At 39.4% G+C, this 21,134-nt stretch overlaps 1 protein-coding gene across 1 annotated transcript; it reads left to right on the top strand.

The window, feature by feature from the left end:
- Positions 1-45: 45 nt before the first annotated feature.
- On the top strand, positions 46-831 carry LOC118009030 (centromere protein V-like protein 3). The gene has a single exon (XM_035002909.1). It carries the CDS (start codon positions 46-48, stop codon positions 829-831), a length of 786 nt encoding a protein of 261 aa, XP_034858800.1.
- Positions 832-21,134: the final 20,303 nt, after the last annotated feature.

Below are 21,134 nucleotides of genomic sequence, written 5' to 3'. Positions count from 1 at the left end.
GGAAACCAGGGGCGGTGGGCACGCGCTGGGAAGGCTGCAGGCGCCATGGGCAGGGTGAGGTACGGCGCCGGCACCCAGCCGCGGGGGCGGAAGCGGCCCGCGGACCCCGCCGCCGCCTGCGCAGCCGTCGCGGTGATGGGCGCGCGGCGCCCGCCTTTCCAAGTGCGCGTGGGGAGCCACGCGGCGGGAAGGAAGCCCGCGGCGGCCAGGCGGGATCCCGCAAGGTTGCGGCGGAAGCGCTGGTGGCGGCGGGCCCGGGAGGCAGGCTCCAAAGGGCCGCTGCGAGCCCCGAAGCCGCCGGCGCCCGCCGTGTCCCCCGGCGAGCTGGACCTGGGCGCGCAGCGGGAGCGCTGGGAGACGTTCCGGCAGCGGCGGGGCCTCAGCCGCGAGGGCGCCGCCAAGTTCCTGCCGGACACCTTCGAGAACCCAGGCCTGGTGTATCACACCGGAGGCTGCCACTGCGGCGCGGTCCGCTTCGCCGTCTGGGCCCCCGCAGACCTGCGCGTGGTGGACTGCAGCTGCAGGCTGTGCAGGAAGAAGCAGCACCGACACTGCCCGGTCCCGGCCTCGCGCTTCACTCTCCTGCTGGGCGCCGAGAGCATCGTCACCTATCGATCCCACGCGCACCCGGCGCTGCACAGCTTCTGCCGCAGGCGCGGGGTGCAGAGTTTCCACGCCTCTGTCTCTGACCCCGGCGTGTATGGCGTCGCCCCGCACTGCCTGGACGCCGGCACGGTGCGCAGTATGGTCATCGAGGAGGTCGACGGGGGCGACTGGGGGGAGGAGGCCGTGAAGGAGCCCAAGGCCATCCAGAACGCGTCCCCCGAGTGAGCCCCTGCCTCTCCTCCCGAAGAGGAGCGGTGACTGGGGCCGCAACACGGCTGAAACATGCCCGGTTCCCCCCCCTCTACCCCCGCCCCCCCCCAGGAGCCACCTCAGTGCTTGTGAAGGGATTGCTGTATGAAAGAGGTCGGTTTCTGGACTGGTGAACCCGTGATGTCTCTCCAGCCCTCCACCCCTTCCCTTTAAGTGTTTTGCGACGGACTTGGACTTGCTTATGATCAAAAAACTGAGCACACGTTTGTCTGTCCACAGCCCGAATCTTCCAATCCAATAAACAAGTAGCGTCTCTACTTTTTCAAGTCGCCTTGTGTAACACTCCCTTGTATTCTTTATTCTTCATAGAGTTCTCATAGGTCATTTTCAGATCATTCATACGTACTGTACCGTTATGGTGCTATTGTGAACAAGATTGTTTTTAACGGCCGCACCTGGTATGTAGGACCACTCACTATATCCAAACACTTCTGTGAACATTTATTAGGACGTTTCCTACTGATTATCTGTGTGCGTGTGTGTGTTTCAGGTAAGCACTTACGTTTTCGCTACTTAAAGATAAGCATTGATTTCAGCCACATTGCTTATTTAATGTGTTTTTATGTAATACGTTTAAGGCTCATTAGTGTGACATACCTCATTGCACTTACGTTTTCAAATGATGCTTCCATTTTGCTTGATTTTGTTTTAGAAACTGCCTGTGGGTAGGGTGATGGGGAGACAGAAGAATGAGATAGATGTCTGTGCACTGTATGTACGCCTTCTTTGATGTTTTGAAATTCCTATCTTGAACATGTGTTAAGTATTCAGATAAAAGGTGTTCCAGAAATAAATACTAAGTAGAAAACTATTTCTATGTTGTACATTATAAATCAGCATCAATTTATATGTAATTTCTTTATACCTGAGATTTTTATCAAACAATAGGTGTCCTTTCCTATCAAATGATATGTATAAAGACCATCATTTAATAGCTTCATAGAATTAAAAAATGTGGATCTTCCATAACTTATTAACCAACCTCTTCTCATGGATAGTTGCCTTTTTTCCCAGCTTTTCATTATAATAGTAATATTTTGAAGGAGAAAAGTATGAATAAATACTCTCAGTGTTCTCTCCCTTGGATAAAAGGGCCTGGAACTCTTTCCATCTCTTTTTCTTGCTGTCTCTCTTCGGTACATATATTTCATTAGATGTGCTTACAATATACATTGAATTAACTTGACATATCTATCAACAACTTAAAAATGAACTAAATAGGTATGTGTTTCCATGTATTGCAAATAACATGACAGCCATCACACTGAAAAGCTATCATCCTTCAATCCTTACCTCTCATTTTCCATCATCCCCCCCCACCCCAGCCTAGAGGAAGGAAATTTATGACTTGGTTTCCCTAACATGACCCTCTACTCCTCAAGCTTCCTCCTTTATTATTTGGAATAGTTTGGCCTATCCCTTTACTGCCTAGAGGCTGGGTTGAGGTAGAAAAGGGAGAGAGAGGGGGAGAGAACATGAACATGCACATATGCCCGTAGGAGATTCAGTCATCCTGGTGGTCAGAAAAGACCAAATTACACCTAGAGTTACACCTATGTGACATTCCATGGTCAACTGCATGGATGGGATCCAGAGAGAAAGAAAAAACAAATGGCTCAAGACTTCATGCTTCTACCATGTCAGTGTTTCTGTACCAATAAATGTGTGTATGTATAATTTCTCTGTTTCTGAGTGACTTTTCTTTCAAAGTGAATATTGATGTTTCTTCTCTGTGCCATGTGCAAATCATTCATGAATTCATTTTATTAAAAACTCACATTCAGGAGTTTCAGAGAGCATTGTTAACCTGCATACCATTTATGGGTCCTAGGCTGCTTTCCACGTGTGAGAATACAGGTAGGGGACAGTTGTGTGGTGAAAAGGGATGGGAGACAGTGCTAGAACCTGAGGATGGACAAGCGGTTGGGAAAGGGAATGATCTCCCAGATATCTGAGGATGGAAATTTGGAGAGAAAGAGAAGCAATAAGCAGCTCAGAACCAATGAGGAATGCTGGGGAAGGACAGAGGGGTTTAAGAGTCTTTGGGGGTTTTGGCACAGGTTGTGTGACGTCAGTGTTTTTTTCCCCTTCTGCATTAGCTTTTTTCCTGTTGCACAAAAAATATCATTTAAAAACTACATAGTAAAGGTTTGTCCATGCACCATTAAAGTCATCATGGACACTGATAGTGAGTGGTCTGTGTGCCATCCTTTAGGCATCTCTTATTTCAAAGAAAGTGCAAGGACCTGGCTTGTGGGTCTGGGCTGAAATGCCAACTCTTCTACCTACTACTGTAGGCATAAAATCTGTAAAACCCACACTCTCCCTCACTGTGAGGACTAAATGAAGTCATACATAAAGTCTTCTGGCACAGTGACTGATAATGCACCAAGAATTTGCTGTGGTTATTGCTCTTATTAGATCAGGACATTGATAAACAGAATCAATGGTCATAATTGTATTCAGCTCTAGGATTAAGACACCTCCATGTGCATTCTCTCAGGTGCCATTTTTTTTGAGCCACTTAAAGTGAGAGTCAGAGCCATCCAGTGATGGGGTAAAAAAGGAGTAGTAAGCCATAAGTCTACAGGATGCTAAATGCTCCATCCCCTTTTAATGGCTTCGTCAAACAATATCCACTGTTTCCTCTCTGTCCTCATAGACATGTTCCTGTCCTCATCCATCCAAGCTGTTAAGAGGGGAATCACCCTAGATGGAACCTCATCCTACCCCACCTCATACCTTATTTTCTCTCCAGCTTTACCCCTTTTTTTATCCCTACTGGGTGTCCAGCACTGCTCTCCATGCTAGGATAGAGCAATGAACAAAATGCAGTGCCTAGGCCCCTATCATTTCTGTCTGGTGGATGAGAGAGACAACCATGAGCTTACCACAGAGTGTGGCTAGGACAAGAACAGGGTGCTGGAGGAGCACAGAAAAAAAGCCCCTACTCTTGAATCAGTTAATAAACTTCTCTGGGCTTCAGTTTCAGGGTCCTCATCTCTAAAATTGTTACAATAATAATATTCCTTTCCTAATCTTGTCCTCTCTCCAGGGTGAGATATAAAGGAACCTAAAGAGACCAACTATATTCCAGGAGAAACCACGAACTCTGTGCCATTAGTCACATAGCAGGTTGGAGGCAAAGCATTCTAAGACCCCTGGGAATCTAGTCTATTCTGGGGAATGGGGGCAAGATTGGTGCCATTTCCATCTTTTCTTTATGTCTTCACATCTACCGAAAGGGCTTCTCTTATTTATAATGTATTCTTAAAATTATAGATTGTAAGTAACTAAATTTAGTGCTCACGGGTCATGCTCTAAAAGGGGTACCAGCAGTGGTATATCACCCTCCGGTGGACATTGTAAGTAATGTCACATTATTGCATGGTTTTACTGTTTAACACTTGAGAAATTCAAAGGGGATGGGTGATGCTTTCTTCCCCAGAGTCTCTGGGAAAGAAGCCCAGTAGTTGGGATGCTTTTCTCTACAATAAGTGTTCCAGGAATTACAACCAACAAGAACAGTTTCAAGTAGAAAAAGAAGACTTGTCTCTTTCTGTGGGCCTCTTTTCATGAAGGAGATCCTTCATAAAATCATTGCCCCTGGATACTATTTCCAGTTTCCCTTTTCTCACTGAATGAAATCTTGCACTAGTTAGTATATACTATTAAGAAAAGAACCTCTATCAGTAAATTTCAAGTCTTTAGTCATGTCTGTTCATCCAGCTTTATCAGTGACATATGAATAGGAAATTGATGTGGATGCATTATTTCTGCTTTTTATCCTTATCCTATGAACTGAGACTTCCAGCTATCATAGTGCATTCCCTTACATTAGTATGCCAAATCCTGAAGTAGGCTCTGGGATACTTACCTGGTCTCAGTCTTCGTGGAGCTCACAGAATGTTGAAGGAGACAGACAACAAAACAAGAAACTTCAAAAAACTGTAGTAGGTTCTCACAGTGATGGGGAAATTCAAGATGTCCTGATAATACATACCCAGATGAGGGCAAGCCATAGCGTTTCAAAGGAGGAGAATTTCCATATGAGACATAACAAATAAATAGGGGTTGGTCAGGTGGAAAGGGAACTAGAATTTCCCAGAGAAAAGGAATAATATATATGAGGTCTTGGAAGTCAGAGAGAGTATGATGCACATAAGGAACAGACTTCTATTCTGACCTCTTTATCAAATCATACATTGTATTTGCTTGTTGTTTTCTGTAAGCACTTTGAGGGTAAGGATCCTATCCAATTCTTTATGAACCCCAAGTGCTTAGTACAGTATCTGATATATAAATATTCAATAAATAATCTATGTATGTATAAACTAAGAGCACCCACTATGTGCCAGGCACTGAAAAAGAGCTACTACTGTATTTTGATAAAATTCAGGCTTATTTAGAAAGTATATAAATTAAAACATAGCTATTTCTTGCCAATGGTAAAAAAAATTTCAGAAAAATGTATGTATCATTTGAGTAAAAAGGAGTGGGGAAACAACTAACCAATGTTTTGCTTTTGTTTTTGTTTTTACACAGAAAGTCCATTTTTTAATTTTATTATGTTATGTTAATAACCATACATTACATCATTAGTTGTTTTTTTTAGCTTTGAGCAACCAATTTATTCAAAAAACCAAAAACTAATAACACAGGAGTTATTTTTTTACCACCCATTCCAGAAATTCCTATAGGAACCTCTGCTTTTGCTTGGATGATCTTTAGCCCAGTGCCCTAGAATCATCTGGGGCGATTGATAAAAACCAGGATTTCCAGGTCCCATACAAAGGATTCTGATTCAGCAGGTCTGGAGTAGGGTTCAGGAATTTGCCTTTTTACTGAGTTCCTCAAACAATATTATTATTATTATTATTATTATTATGTTTTAAAATTTTTTTATTTTTTTATTTTTTTTATTTTTTATGTTATGTTAATCACCATACGTTACATCATTAGTTTTTGATGTAGTGTTCCATGATTCATTGTTTGTGTATAACACCCAATGCTCCATTCAGTACGTGTCCTCTTTAATACCCATCACCAGGCTAACCCATTCCCCCACCCCCGTCCCCTCTAGAACCTTCAGTTTGTTTCTCAGAGTCCATAGTCTCTCATGGTTTGTCTCCCCCGCCGATTTCCCCCCCTTCATTTTTCCCTTCCTGCTATCTTCTTCTTTTTTTTTTTTCTGATTTCAAAAACAACAAATATATAGTGTAAGGAAAAACAGAAAAGTATAAAATTGCAAAGAAAAAAATTATTATCCTATTACCACAAAATAGCCAAGTATAAACATCTCCATATACTTTCTTAAAGAAAAAAAAAAGCTTCGGGGCGCCTGAGTGGCTCAGTCAGTTAAGCGGCCAACTCTTGATTTTGGCTCAGGTCTCAGGGTCCTGGGATCGAGTTCTGCATCTGGCTCCAGGCTCAGTGGGGAGTCTGCTGGAGGATTCTTTCTCCCTCTGCCCCTCCCCTTGCTCACTCTCTCTCTCAAATAAATTCAAAAATAAAATAAAATTTCTTCTTTAAAAAAAGCTTTATTAAGGGATAATTGATAGACAAAACCTGCACATATTTAATGTATACAATTTGGACATATGCACACAACCATAAAACCTTGACCACAATCAAGGTAATAGATATATTCATTACTTCCAAAAGTTTCCTTGTTGCATACTTTCTTTTTTAAAATTTTTTATTTGAGTATAGTTGACACACAATGTCACATTAGTTTCAGGTGTACAACATAGTGATTTAACAGGTTTATATATTATGCTATGCTCACCACAATGCTATTACAGTATCACTGACTATATTCCTTACGCTGTGCCTTTTATTTCTGTGACTTATTCATTCCATAACTGGAAGCCTATATCTCCCACTCCCCTGTACCCATTTTGCCCATCCCCCACCCCCCTCCTCTGGCAACCATCAGTTTGTTCTCTGTATTTATAGGTCTGATTCTGCTTTTTGTTTGTTTATTAATTTGGTTTCTTAGATCCGATATATAAGTGAAATCATGAGAGACTATGGACTCTGAGAAACAGTTCTGAGGGTTCTAGAAGGAGGGGATGGGGGGATGGGTTAGCCTGGTGATGGGTATTAAAGAGGGCATATACTGCATGGACCACTGGGTGTTATACGCAAACAATGAATTATGGAACACTACATCAAAAACTAATGATGTAATGTATGATGATTAACATAACATAATAAAAAATAAAAAAAATTTTAAAAATTAAAAAAAAGCAAAATCATATGATATTTGTCTTTCTCAGTCTGACTTATTTCACTTAGCATAATACCTTCTAGGTCCATCCATGTTGTTACAAATGGCACAACCTCATCCTTTTTATGGCTGTGTAATATTCCATTGTATATGTACATGACATCTCCCTTATCCATTTGTCTCTTGATGGACACTTACGTTGCTTCCATATCTAGTCTATTGTAAATAGTGCTGCAATAAACATAGTGGTGCATATATCTCTTTGAATTAGTGTTTCTGTTTTATTGTGTTTTCTAATAACCACTAGTGGAATTATTGGATTATATGGTATTTCTATTTTTAATTTTTTGAGGAACATCTATACTGTTTTCCACAGTGGCTTTACCAATTTACATTTCCACCAACAGTGTATGAGAGTTCCTTTTTCTCCACATCCTCACAAACACTTCTTATTTCTTGCCTTTTTGATTTTAGCCATTCTGACAGGTATAAGTTAATATCCCATTGTGGTTTTCATTTGCATTTCTCTGATGAACTAACCAGTGTTTTTGAGAATTCTTGAACATTTACTGTACATGCTATTATGTCCATGCATTAACCTGTTTAATCATGAATAAATAAAATCCATTAAATTTATCATATTAATATGCTTGAATATCTATGTGTGTGCATTTGTATACATGTATATTCTTGGATGTGCATAAAATATGCATTAAAGTTTGTAAATAAACAAATCCAAAGTAAACAATATATATTTTCACACATGTGTACTCATAGAAATGGCTTAACCATCTCCCCTCATCACCTCTACCTCCCTCTTCCTTTTGTCCTCCACTCCTATACCTTGCTTCAAGGTCTTATGACCCATTTTATCTAACCAGCTCTTCAGATGTCACCTGCACTGCTCTGGAACCACTAGTCAGCACTGGGAGGCCAGGTCATTTGATGTGTGCGTGGGGAGTGGGGAGTTGAGGTATTAACTTGATATATACTGACAAATACTTAACATGTTTTTCTAAGTATAATTCTGGCACGAATTTTGGTTTTTAACTTGTTTAAGTTAATGAGTAAGACAAAACTCAGATATAGGTAAAGACCTATATCAGAATATCACTAATTCATCAGTGACTTCAGGATTCTCTTTGTTGAGTTGGACAATAGCTATCAAATACTAAAAAACTAGTTCTTCAATTTTGTGTCCTATTCACACTGCAATGGCCACAGACACAAAATACATTTCAGCTTAATCTGCATTATTAATATATTTTACTTCACTTTCTTAATTTTAGACAATCAACATAACCATAAATTGAACCCTGATTTCCTGATCTCCACTGTGTGGTGTAAATACCCACACCATGGCCTATTTCAAGTTACCAATGTGAAGTCATTGAATACATACCTAAGAAGAGATGTGCAGACAAAGTACATATAATTTCACTCATATGTGGAAATTAAGAAACAAAACAAATGAAGAAACAAAGAAAAAAGAGACAAAAAACAGATTCTTAAATAGAGAGAACAAACTGCTGGTTGCCAGAGGTTAAGTGGTTGGGGGGAAGGGTGAAATAGGTAAATGGCATCAAGAGTACTTATCATGATGAGCGCTAAGAAATGTATGGAATTGTTAAATCATTATATTGTACACCTGAAACTAACACTGTATGTTAACTATACTTCAATTAAACAAAAGAGATGTGCAGTTGTATACCATTATATAACATTTCCACAACACATACGAAACACAAAAATAACTTCAAGAACATATACACAATAGTAAAATGTAATAATTAGGAAAATAAATTTTGAGTATTTTTTAAGTTCATATAATTTAATTTTCAATCATCACCTGTAACAAGTTGGTATGTACCACTGGTCTTGAGCCCCCTCTCTCCACAGATTCATGTAACTTTGAGGCAGACCCTAACCAATCTATCACAAGAGAACTCCATCTTCTACACTCCTCGTCCAGCTGAACTCCAGGACTAAAATTAGGACCGTATTTCCCTAAAAGTACCTTTCTTTTAAACCTCAAGGCCCTTAATCTAAACTTAAAAGTCTTTAGTCTCCAGAAATCACTGGCTCTAGGCAGTCACCATCATCTTTGGATTTGTTAGACCTATGCAGAAACTTCACTATGCTCAATGCTTTGTTCTTATGGTCTTAACGCCAGTCTTTCCTGGGGCAATCCTTCACTTTGTGGTAAAAGAATATTAAAGAACTCTTAGTAACATTCTTTTTCTTAAATTTTATCTTAACTCCAGTGTAGTTAACATGAAGTTTTATATTAGTTTCAGGTGTACAATAGAGTGATTCAACAATTGCATACATCACACAGTGCTCATCATGACAAGTGCACTCCTAATCCCCATCACCTATTTCACCCATCCCCCCACCCCTCCCCTTTGGTAACCATTTGTTTGTTCTCCACAAGTTAAGAATCTGTTTCTTGATTTGTCTCTCTCATTTTTTTCTTTTGCTCATTTGCTTTTGTTTCTTAAACTCCACATATGAGTAAAATCATAGGGTATTTGTCTTTCTCTGACTTATTTCACTTAGTGTTATACTCTCTAGCTTGATCCATTTCCATGCATGTGGCAAGATTTCATTCTTTTTATGGCTGAATATTTCATTTTATATACACACCACTTCTTTATTCCTTCATCCATTGATGGACACTTGGGCTGCTTTCATACTTTGACTATTGTAAATAATGCTGCAGTAAACATAGTGGTGCATATATCCTTTCAAATTAGTGTTTTTGTATTCTTTGGGTAAATACCCTGTAGTGTGATTACTAGATCATATGGTAGTTCAATTTTTAAATTCTTGAACCCCATACTGTTTTCCACAGTGGCTGTACCAGTTTCCATTCCCACCAACAGTGCACAGGGGTTCCTTTTTTTCCACATCCTTGCTAACACTTGTTCTTTCTTGTGTTAATTATTTTAGCCATTCTGACATGTATGGGGTCATATCTCATTGTAGTTTTGATTTGCACTTCCCTGATGATGAGTGATGTTGAGCATCTTTTCATGTGTCTGTTAGCTATCCATATGTCTTCTTTGGAGAATGGTCTGTTCATGTCTTCTACCATTTTTTAAAGATTTTATTTTTTATTAAGCAATCTTTACACCCAACATGGGACTTGAACTCACAACCCCAAGATCAAGAGTAACACCCTCTTCCAGTTGAGCCAGCCAGGTGACCCTGTCTGCTGCCCATTTTGAAATTGGATTATTTGTTTATTGGGTGTTCAGTTGTATAAGTTCTTTATATATTTTGGATATTAACCCTTTATCAGATATGTCATTTGTAACTATCTTCCCCCATTTCAGAGGTTGCCTTGCAGTTTTGCTGAATGTTTCTTTTGCTATGCAGAAGCTTATTTTAACGTAGTCTCAATAGTTCATTTTTTGTTTCATTTCCCTGGCCTCAGGAAATATCTAGTAAGAAGTTGCTATGGCCAATGTCAAAGAGGTTACTGTCTGTATTCTCTAGGATTTTGATGGTCTCCCATTTAGGTCTTTCATCCATTTTGAATTTATTTTTGTGTATGGTGTAAGAAAGTGGTCCAGTTTCATTCTTTTGCATGTTGCTGTCCAGTTTTCCCAACAGCATTTATTGAAGACACTGTATTTTTTCTATTGGATATTCTTTCTTGCTTTTTTGAAGATTAGTTGACCATATAGTTGTGGGTCCATTTCTGGGTTTTCTGTTCTGTTCCATTGATTTACGTGTCTATTTTTGTGCCAGTACCATACTTTCTTGATCACTACAGCTTTGTAGTATAACTGAAGTCCGGAAATGTGATGCCTCCAGCTTGGCTTTTCTTTTTCAAGATTGCTTTGGCTGTTGGTGGTCTTTTGTAGTTCCATACAAACTTTAGGATTGTTTGTCCCAGCTCTGTGAAAAGTGCTGGTGGTATTTTGATAAGGATTGCATTAAATGGGTAGATTGCTTTGGGCAGTATAGTCACTTTAACAGTATTTGTTACTCCAATCTATGAGCATGAAATGTTTTTCCATTTCTTTGTGTCATTTTCAATTTCTTTCATAAGTGTTTTATACTTTTCAGAGTACAGATCTTTTACCTCTTTGGTTAGGTATACTCCTAGGCACCTTATGGTTTTTGGTGCAATTATAAATGGGATTGATTCCTTGATTTCTCTTTCTGCTGCTTCATTATTGGTGTATAGAAATGCAACTGATATCTGTGCATTGATTTTATATCCTGTGACTTCACTGAATTTGTGTATCAGTTTTAGGAATTTTTTGGTGTAGTCTTTCAGGTTTTCTACATAGAGTATCAGATCATCTGCAAGTAGTGAAATGTTGACTTCTTCCTTGCTGATTTGGATGCCTTTTGTTTCTTTTTAGTACCTGATTGCTGAGTGGTGAGAGTGGACATCCCTGTCTTGCTCCTGAGTATAGAGGAAAAGCTCTCTGTTTTTGTCCATTGAAGATGATATTAGCTGTGGGTTTTTTGTATATGGCCTTTATGATGTTGAAGTATGTTTCCTCTATCCCTACTTTGTTGAGGCTTTTTATCAAGAATATATGCTTTACTTTGTCAAATGCATTTTCTGCATCTTTTGAGAGGATCATATGGTTCTTATCCTTTCCTTTATTAATGTGGGGTATCACATTGATTGATTTGCAAATACAGAACTACCCCTGCAACCCAGCAATAAATCCCACTTGATTGTGGTGGATGATTCTTTTAATGTACTGTTGGATTTGATTTGCTAGTATTTTGTTGAGAATTTTTGCATCGATGTTCATCGGGGATATTGGCTTGTAGTTCTCTTTTTCATCGAGGTCTTTGTCTGGTTTTGGAATCAGGGTAATGCTGGCATTGTGGAATGAGTATGGAATTTCCCTTCCATTTCTATTTTTTGGAACAGTTTGAGAAAAATAGGTCTTAACTCTTCTTTAAATGTTTGATAGAATTCACCTGTGAAGTCAACTGGTCCTGGACTTTTGTTTGTTGGGAGATTTTTAATTACTGATTCAATTTCTTTGCTGGAGATCAGTCTGTTCAAGTTTTTTTTTTTTTTTTTAATTTCTTCCTGTTTCAGTTTTGGTAGTTTATGTGTTTCTAGGAATTTATCTATTTCTTCCAGATTGCCCAGTTTGTTCACATATAGTTTTTCATAATATTCTCTTAAAATGATTTGTATTTTTGTAGTGTTGGATGTAAGTTCTCCCCTCTCATTCATGATTTTATTTATTTGCATCCTTTCTCTTTTCTTTTCTTTTCTTTTTGATGAGTCTGGCTAGGGGTTTATCAATTCTATTTTTTTTTTTTAAAGAACAAGCTCCTGGTCTCATTGATCTATTCTGCTGGATTTTTTTGTTCATTTGTTTCTGTATCATTTTTCTGCTCTTTATTATTTCCCTTAGTTTTTCTGGCTTTAGGCTTCATTTGTTGTTCCTTTTCTAGCCCCTTTAGGTGTAAGGTTAGGTTGTGTATTTGAGATTTTTCTTGCTTCTCGAGGTAGGCCTGTATTGCTATATATTTCCTTCTTATGACTCCTTTTGCTGCATACCAAATATGTTGGGCCATTCTGTTTTCATTTTCATTTGCTCCCATGTATTTTTAAAATTATTCTTTAATTTCCTAGTTGACTCATTCATTCTTTAATAGGATGTTCTTTTTTTTAAGATTTACTTATTTGAGAGAGAGAGAGAGAGCGTGCATGCACAAGCAGGGGGAGGGGCAAAGGGAGAGGGAGAGAGATAAGCAGACTCCCCACTGAGCAGGGAGCCTGATGTGGGGCTCAATCCCAGGACACCAGGACCATGACCTGAGCCAAAGGCAGACCCTTAACTGACTGAGCCACCCAGACACCCCTTTAATAGGATGTTCTTTAACCCCCCTGTATTTGTGGTCTTTCCAAATTTTTTCTTGGGGTTGACTTGAAGTTTCATAGCATTGTGATCAGATGCATGGTATGATTTCAGTCTTTTTGTACTTGTTGAGGGCTGATTTGTGACCTAGTATGTGATCTATTCTGGAGAATGTTCCACATGCACTTGAAAAGAATGTGTATTCTGCTGTTTTAGGATGAAATGTTCTGAATATATCTGTTAAGTCATCTGGTCCAGTGTGTAATTCAAAGCTATTGTTTCTTTGCTGATTTTCTTCTTAGATGATTTGTGCATTGATGTAAATAGAATGTTAAAGTCCCCTACTATTATTGTATTATTATCAATTAGTTCCTTTTATGTTTGTTATTGTTTTATATATTTAGGTGCTTCCAAGTTGGGGGTGTAAATATTTACAATTGTTAGATCTTCTTGTTGGATAGACCCCTTTATTATGATATAGTGCCCTTCTTCATCTCTTGTGAGGGATGGGATGGCTGGGTGATAGACACTGGGGAGGGTATGTGCTATGGTGAGTGCTGTGAATTGTGTAAGACTGTTGAATCACAGACCTGTACCTCTAAAACAAATAATACATTATATGTTAAAAAAAAAAAAAAGAAGATAGCAGGAAGGGAAGAACGAAGGGGGGGACATCGGAGGGGTAGACGAACCACGAGAGACTATGGACTCTGAGAAACAAACTGAGGGTTCTAGAAGGGAGGGGTGGGGGGATGGGAAAGCCTGGTGATGGGTATTAAAGAGGGTACGTACTGCATGGAGCACTGGGTGTTAGACGCAAACAATGAATCATGGAACACTATATCAAAAACTAATGACGTAATGTATAGTGATTAACATAACATCATAAAAAAAAGTCTTTGGTTTAAAACCTCGTATGTCTGATATAAGTATTGCTACTCTGGCTTTCTTTTGACATCCATTTGCATGACAAATATTTTTCCATTCCCTCACTTTCAAACTGCAGGTGTCTGTAGGTCTAAAATGAGTGTCTTGTAGGCAGCATGTCAATGGCTCTTGGTTTTTTATCCTTCTGACACCTATGTCTTTTGATTGGAGCATTTAGTCCATTTACATTCAGAGTAATTATTGCTAGATATGAATTTAGTGCCATTTTATCGCTTGTTTTGTTATTGTTTCTGGAGATTTTCTCTGTTCCCTTCTAGTCTTTTTCCCATTCAAAGAGTTCCCTTTAATATTTCTTGCAGGACTGGTTAAGTGGTCATGAACTCCTTTAGTTTTTGTTTGTCTGGGGAACTATTTCTCCTTCTATTCTGAATGATAGCCTTGCTGGATAGAGTATTCTTGGCTACAGATTTTTCCCGTTCAGCACATCGAATATATCATGCCACTCCCTTCTGGCATGCTGCTAACCTTATTTGTCTTCTTTTGTAAGTTAAGGACTTCTTTTGTCTTGCTGCCTTTAATATTTTTTTTTTTATATTTTGCAAATTTAACTACAATATGTCTTGCTGTTGGCCTGCTTTGGTTGATTTTGATGGGAGTTCTCTGTGCTTTCTGGATTTGGAAATTTGTTTCCTTCCCCAAATTAGTAAAGTTTTTCAGCTATAATTTCCTCAAATAAACCTTCTGCCCCCTTATCTCGCTCTTTGTCTTCTGGGACTCCTATGATATGAATGTTATTGTGTTTCATGGAATCACAAAGTTCCCAAGTCTACTTCTGTGATCCAGGATTTTTCTTTCCTTCTATTGTTCAGCTTTATTTTCCATAATTCTGACTTCTATATCACTTATTCATTCCTCTGCTTCTTCCATCCTTGTGGTTATTGCATCTAGTCAATTTTGAATCTTGGTTATTGCATTTTTCATTTTGGCTTGATTGGTTTTAAGCTTTTATCTCTGCAGTAAGGAACTCCCTGGTGTCCTCTATGCTTTTCTCAAGCCCAGCTAGTATCTTTATGATTGATGCTTTAAATTCTGGATCAGGCATATTACTTATATCTGTTTTAATTAGATTCCTGGCTGTGGCCTTTTCTTGTTCTTTCTTTTGGGATGAATTCCTCCACCTTGGCATTTTGTCTAGGTCTCTTCTTCTGTGTGTTAGGAAAGCCTGTTACGTTTCCTGCTCCTGAGAGTAATGGCTTTATTAAGAAGATGTCATACACTGTCCAGGGCCTGACGCATCAGGAAGTGTCTCTGATGGATGCTGCATGCACTCTACTGCTGTGTTATGGCTGCTCTATCCCTAAGGTCAGTCCTCTGCGGGGTTTCTCCTTGCTTGCAGTGGGGAGCGTTTTGAGCTTGACCAGAGTTTGGTGACTCTTAACTGGGTGTGCTCTGATCTGCTTGTTAAAAGAGACCTGATGCTATTTCCACTAGAGCTAAAGCTTTGCACAACTTTATGGTCGGTAGATGTCGTGTGTGCAGGGGTTTGTGCTGTTCTTCAGGTGGAGGGGCCCGCTGTACTGGTTCTCAGGTACATTTGCCTGGGAAAATCAGGACCAGCAGAGTGCAGGGTGGTGGAGCTTGGTGTAAGAAATTTAAGCAGCCTGTGTTGGCGCTGTGCTGTTTATTGAAGTTAGTTTATGCTGAGGTGCTGGGGAGGGAAATGGCACCAGCCAGCTCCTTTGCCCCTGGAGACGGGAGTTTGCGCTTGCTGCTGTCAGGGAAGCCCTCCGAGAAGAATGAATAATTTCCCCTCATGCATTGTACGTGTTTTTCAGATTGCTGTTTTCCCACTGTGTCTGGGTTGCTTGCCTGCCTGAACCAGTGCACTGCACTTTGGGTTCTATCCCAGCCAGGTTGGCTGAGTTTTAAAACTCCAAACTTAAGGGACCTTGTGTGGCAGGGACCTGCACTCATCTTCTGCAGGAGGGTCTCTCCATGCTGGGAGTGATGCAGGTTTAACCCAGAAGGGTGGTCCCACCAGAGTGCAGGAGCATGGGGTTTGGAGCAAAGTGCACTAAAGATCCAATGTCCAGGTTATGCACACTCAGCAGGTGTCTCTGTGCCTATGCTGAGGGGTGGGGGAGGGGAAATGGCACCTGTCAGCTCCTTGGTCCCCAGAGAGGCAATGCAATGCCACCTCTCTCAGATGCACTGCAAGAAGGCAACCATCTCTCCCAGTGTGTCTCAGGTGATTCACATATTGCACCCTCTGACCCCAGGTTACCTGCTTGCCTTTTCTCTACAGGAGTACTGTGGTACACTCAGGGCTTTATGCCAGCCACTCCATGGACCTCTAAAGCTCCAGTTTTTGAGCCCTCCTGGGTGCAAATATGCAAGAAAATCAGCCCCTCCTGTTTTCCCAGTCAATGGCTTTGGGGAATTGTTTTCCTTGTGTGATCCCTTGTGCACTCTTCTCTCTCTCTTTCGCCTCTCACTGTGACCAGGGCTCTCTCCCCTTCACAGCACTTGCTATCCTTTTCTCCCCCAAACCACATTTCCACACCACCTACCTTCCACGATGTGGCCTCCTCTCTCCTTCTAGTTGGGCAATTTGATTTATTAGTCCTCAGATCGATTTCTTGGGTATTCAGAATGATTTGATATTTATCTAGCTGTGTTCAAGGGACAAGGCAAGCCTAGGGTCCTTCTACTACTGTGCCATTTTAACTCCTCTGTATTACATTGATTGACTTGTGAATGTGGAACCACACTTTGCATCACAGGAATAAATTCCACTTGATCATATTGAATGATTTTTTAAATGTATTTTTGGATATGGTTTGCTAATTATTTTTTGAGGATTTTGCATCTATGTTCATCAGAGATATCGGCCTGTAGTTTTCTTTTTTTGTAGTGTCTGTATCTTCTTTTGGTATCAGGGTGATGCTGTCTTCATAGAATGAATTTGGACATTTTCCTTCCTCTTCTATTTTTGGAGTAGTTTGAGAAAAATAGGTATTAACTCTTCTTTAAATGTTTGATAGGATTCATCTGTGAAGATGTGTGGGTCTGGAATTTTGTTTGTTGGGAGTGTTTTGATGACTGATTCAATTGCATCACTGGTAAATGGTCTGTTAAAATTATTCATTTCTTCCTGATCCAGTTTTTGGAGGTTATATGTTTCTAGGAATTTATTCATTTCCTCTAGGTTGTCCATTTTGTTGGCATATAATTTTTCATCACATTCTCTTACAAGCCTTTGTATTTCTGCAGTATTGGTTTTTATTTCTCTTTCATTTCTGATTGTTTACTTGAATCCTCTCTCTATATATATTTTTTGATGAGTCTGCCTAAATGTTTATCAATTTTGTTGATCTTTTCAAAGAACAGCTCCTGTTTTCATTGATCTGTTCTATTTTTTTTTTTTTAGTTTCTATATTATTTGTTTCTACTCTAATCATTATTATTTCCTTCCTTCTGCTGGCTTTGGGTCTCATTTGTTTTTCTCTTTCTCACTCCTTTAGATGTAAAGTTAGGTTGCTTATTTGAGATTTTTCTTGCTTCTGGAAGTAGGCCTGTATTGCTATAAACTTCCCTCTTAGAAGCACTTTTGCTGCATACTAAAAGTTTTGGATTGTTGTGTTTTCATTTTCATTTGTCTTTATGTATTTTTGGATTTCCTCTTTGATTTCTTCATTGACCCATTCATTGTTTAGTAGCATTTTATTTAACTTTCATGTATTTATGGTCTTTTCAGATTTTTTTTTGTGTTTGGTTTCTAGTTTCATAGCATTTTTGTCAGAAATGATGTACGTATATACATCTTTCAGAACTCAGTCATTTATTCACCACTTTTAAGATTGTTGACAATTCTGGATGCCACTGTGCTGTTTTTGTCTAATGTTTTCAGTAAAACTGAATGACTTTTAAGATTGTGGCAAAATGCTCAGAACACCCAAAGAGGTTAAGTATGGCTTTTTTTCCTTCTTGAGATGTACTTATATTTCCTGCTTTGGGGGGATAGAGCAATTTGTTTGAATGCTTTCTGAGAGGGAAAAATCATTGCCATTTATAATGTCCTGCTGTCATTCAAAAACTGTCCTGAGGAGGGTCCTTTATTGAAAAAATTGTTCCTGGTAAAAAGAATGCAAATTGGAAGCTTGGAGTTGGCTTCTGAGAAAACAGATGACAGAGGGGAAGGAAAATGGGGAAGCTTCTATTCTTGAGAAATCAAGAAGTCTGATAAGGAATGGAGTATTCAGAAAGAGGGTAAAAAACCTGGGTAATTGCCAATAGGGAAGGAAATCTGGGGGTAAAATCAGAGATATTTAGAGGAAAATTTATGAAAAATTTCCAAAGAGTATGTAATGTCAATGCTCTTCCCCATCATTCCACAAAGGCCTTGATATGGCTGTGATATGCTGTATGTTTATTGCCAAATAAAACATATATATTACTACAGAAGTTTTAATATCCAAGTAGCACTAAAATTTTTGTGTGTGTCACCAGGTTTCTGTGTTCCACACTTTTGGAAGCTCTTATTTTCAGGAAAAAGGGCTTTGAAGTTAGACAGGACTGGATTAGAAAGTTACACATGAAGGTGGTGAAACAGGTGAACAGTTAACAATCTTGTGTATAATAAGCCATTTTGCATTTCACAGCCTAAGATAATCCCTCAGTCCTGGATTATAGTATCCTTTACATATAGTTGCTGAATAGTACATGCCATTCCATGAAGAACATTTCCACTGTGCCTGTGTTAGCCACATATCAGTGTGGTGGGAAATACGCCAAGATACCTGGGAACCTCAGGCTATACATGGGGAATATAAGGCTGGGGGCAAAATCATTGATATTTCTATCTTATCTTTTTTGTCCACACACCTAAGTCCTGGACCGATTGTACATTTAGGAGCTTTGTGCTATGAGGGCTTATAATAATGGACTGTAAATGATTCATATTTACACTCACTGGACCATTGCAGACCGTATCAGTAGTGGAGTAGCGACCTCCAGTGGATATTGGAGGAAATTGTACAATCTTGGATTGTTTGGGAAGCCAGCATTTTTGGCTGGCTCATTTTACCATGTCTGGAAGGATTCCCTGAAGTCAGCATACAGTTGATGTCTGTCTCCAGAGGGTCAAAGAAATGAGCCTTCTGATATCAAAAGATACTTCACTTAGCATGCTTTGCTCTGCAACAAGAGTTTCAGGCATCAAGTCTAGGCACAATGGCATCCAGCAGAAAAAGAAGACAGCCCTCTCCCATACTTCTCTTTTGAGAAGCAAGAAAATCATTCCCAGAAATCTCCTGTCCCCAATTCTATTTCCAATTATATTTTCCTGAGCCTTAAAAAGATCTTTGTCCATTTGGGATATTGGTGATTGGCTTCCATCATCTTCCACCCACTAAATATCCAGCTTCTTTATTTGTGCCCTTTCGGACAACTCTAATCTGTGTTGGATGATGAGGAGACGATGGGGACAAAGTTTTTGTATACATTAAAAGGATCATCCACCACGACCAAATGAGACTTATATTTATATTTGCATCCTGGGGATAAATCTCATTTGGTCGTGGTGGATGATCCTTTTAATGTATTGTTGGATCCTATTAGCTAGGATATTGTTGAGGATTTTGGAATCCATATTCATCAGGGATATCGGTCTGAAATTCTCCTTTTTGATGGGGTCTTTGCCTGCTTTGGGGATTAAGGTAATGCTGGCCTCATACAATGAGTCTGGAAGCTTTCCTTCTGTTTCTATTTCCTGAAACAGCTTCAGGAGAATAGGTATTATTTCTTCTTTGAATGTTTGGTAGAATTCCCCAGGGAATCCATCAGGCCCTGGACTCTTGTTTTTTGGGAGGTTTTTGATCACTGCTTCAATCTCGTTACTGGTTATTGGTCTATCCAGGTTGTCAATTTCTTCCTGTTTCAGTCTTGGCAGCTTATAGGTTTCTGGAAGGCATCCATTTCATCCAGGTTGCTCAGTTTATTGGCATATAGTTGTTGATAATAATTTCTAGTAATTGTTTCTATGTCCTTGGTTAGTCGTGATCTCTCCCCTTTCATTCATTATTTTATTAATTTGGGTCCTTTCTCTTTTCTTTTGGATAAATCTGGCCAGTGGTTTATCAATCTTATTAATTCTTTCAAAGAACCAGCTTCTAGTTTCATTGATCTGATCTACTGTGTTTCTGGTTTCTAATTCATTCATCTCAGCTCTAATCTTAATTATTTCTCTTCTAATGCGTGGCTTAGGCATCATTTGTTGCTTTTTCTCTAGTTCTTTAAGGTGTAGAGTTAGTTGGTGAATTCAGGATTTTTCTATTTTTTTTGAGTGAGGCTTGGATGGCTATGTATTTCCCCCTTAGGACCACCTTTGCAGTATCCCATAGGTTTTTGGACCGATGTGTTTTCGTTCCCATTGGTTTCCATGAATTGTTTAAGTTCTTCTTTGATTTCCTGGTTGACCCAAACATTCTTGAGCAGAGTGGTCTTTAGCTTCCAAGTGTTTGAATTTCTGCCAAATTTTTTCTTGTGATTGAGTTCCAGTTTTAAAGCATTATGGTCTGAGAATATGCAGGGAATAATCTCAATCTTTTGGTATTGGTTGAGACCTGATTTGTGACCCAGTATGTGGTCTATTCTGGAGAAAGTTCCACGTGCGCTTGAGAAGAATGAGTATTCTGTTGTTTTAGGATGGAATGTTGTGTATGTATCTATGAGGTCCATCTGGTCCAGCGTGTTATTCAAAGCTCTTGTTTCTTTGTTGATTTTCTGCTTAGATGATCTGTCTATTGCTGAGAGTGGAGTATTGAGGTCTCCTACAATTAATGTATTGTTATCAACATGACTCTTTATTTTGGTTTAACAGCTGGCTTATGTAGATGGCTGCTCCCAAGTTGGGGGTGTAGATATTTACAATTGTTGTATCTTCTTGTTGGATAGACCCTTTAAGAATGATATAGTGTCCTTCTGTGTCTCTAACTACAGTCCTTAGTTTAAAATCTAATTCGTCTGATATAAGAATTGCTACCACAGCTTTCTTTTGAGGTCCGTTGGCATGGAAGATGGATCTCCATCCCTTCAGTTTCAGTCTCCATGTATCTTTAGGTTCAAAATCAGTCTCTTGTAGACAGCATATGGATGGGTCCTGTCTTTTTATCCAATCTGCAACCCTGTGCTGTTTTATGGGAGCGTTTAGGCCGTTCAGGTTGAGAGTGATTATTGAAAGATACGAATTAATTGTCATCATGTTGCCTGTGAAGACCTTGCTTTTA

This window comes from Mirounga leonina, unplaced genomic scaffold, assembly GCF_011800145.1.
Source record: "Mirounga leonina isolate KUSES-001 unplaced genomic scaffold, KU_Mleo_1.0 Mir_101609, whole genome shotgun sequence".
Lineage (NCBI taxonomy): Eukaryota > Metazoa > Chordata > Mammalia > Carnivora > Phocidae > Mirounga > Mirounga leonina.
The sequence above is the reverse complement of the archived record's forward strand: the minus strand, read 5'-3'. Positions and strand labels throughout refer to the sequence as shown.

Excerpts from the sequence above, each read along its gene's own strand:
- LOC118009030 (XM_035002909.1), top strand. The coding sequence starts at position 46 with ATGGGCAGGGTGAGGTACGGCGCCGGCACCCAGCCGCGGGGGCGGAAG.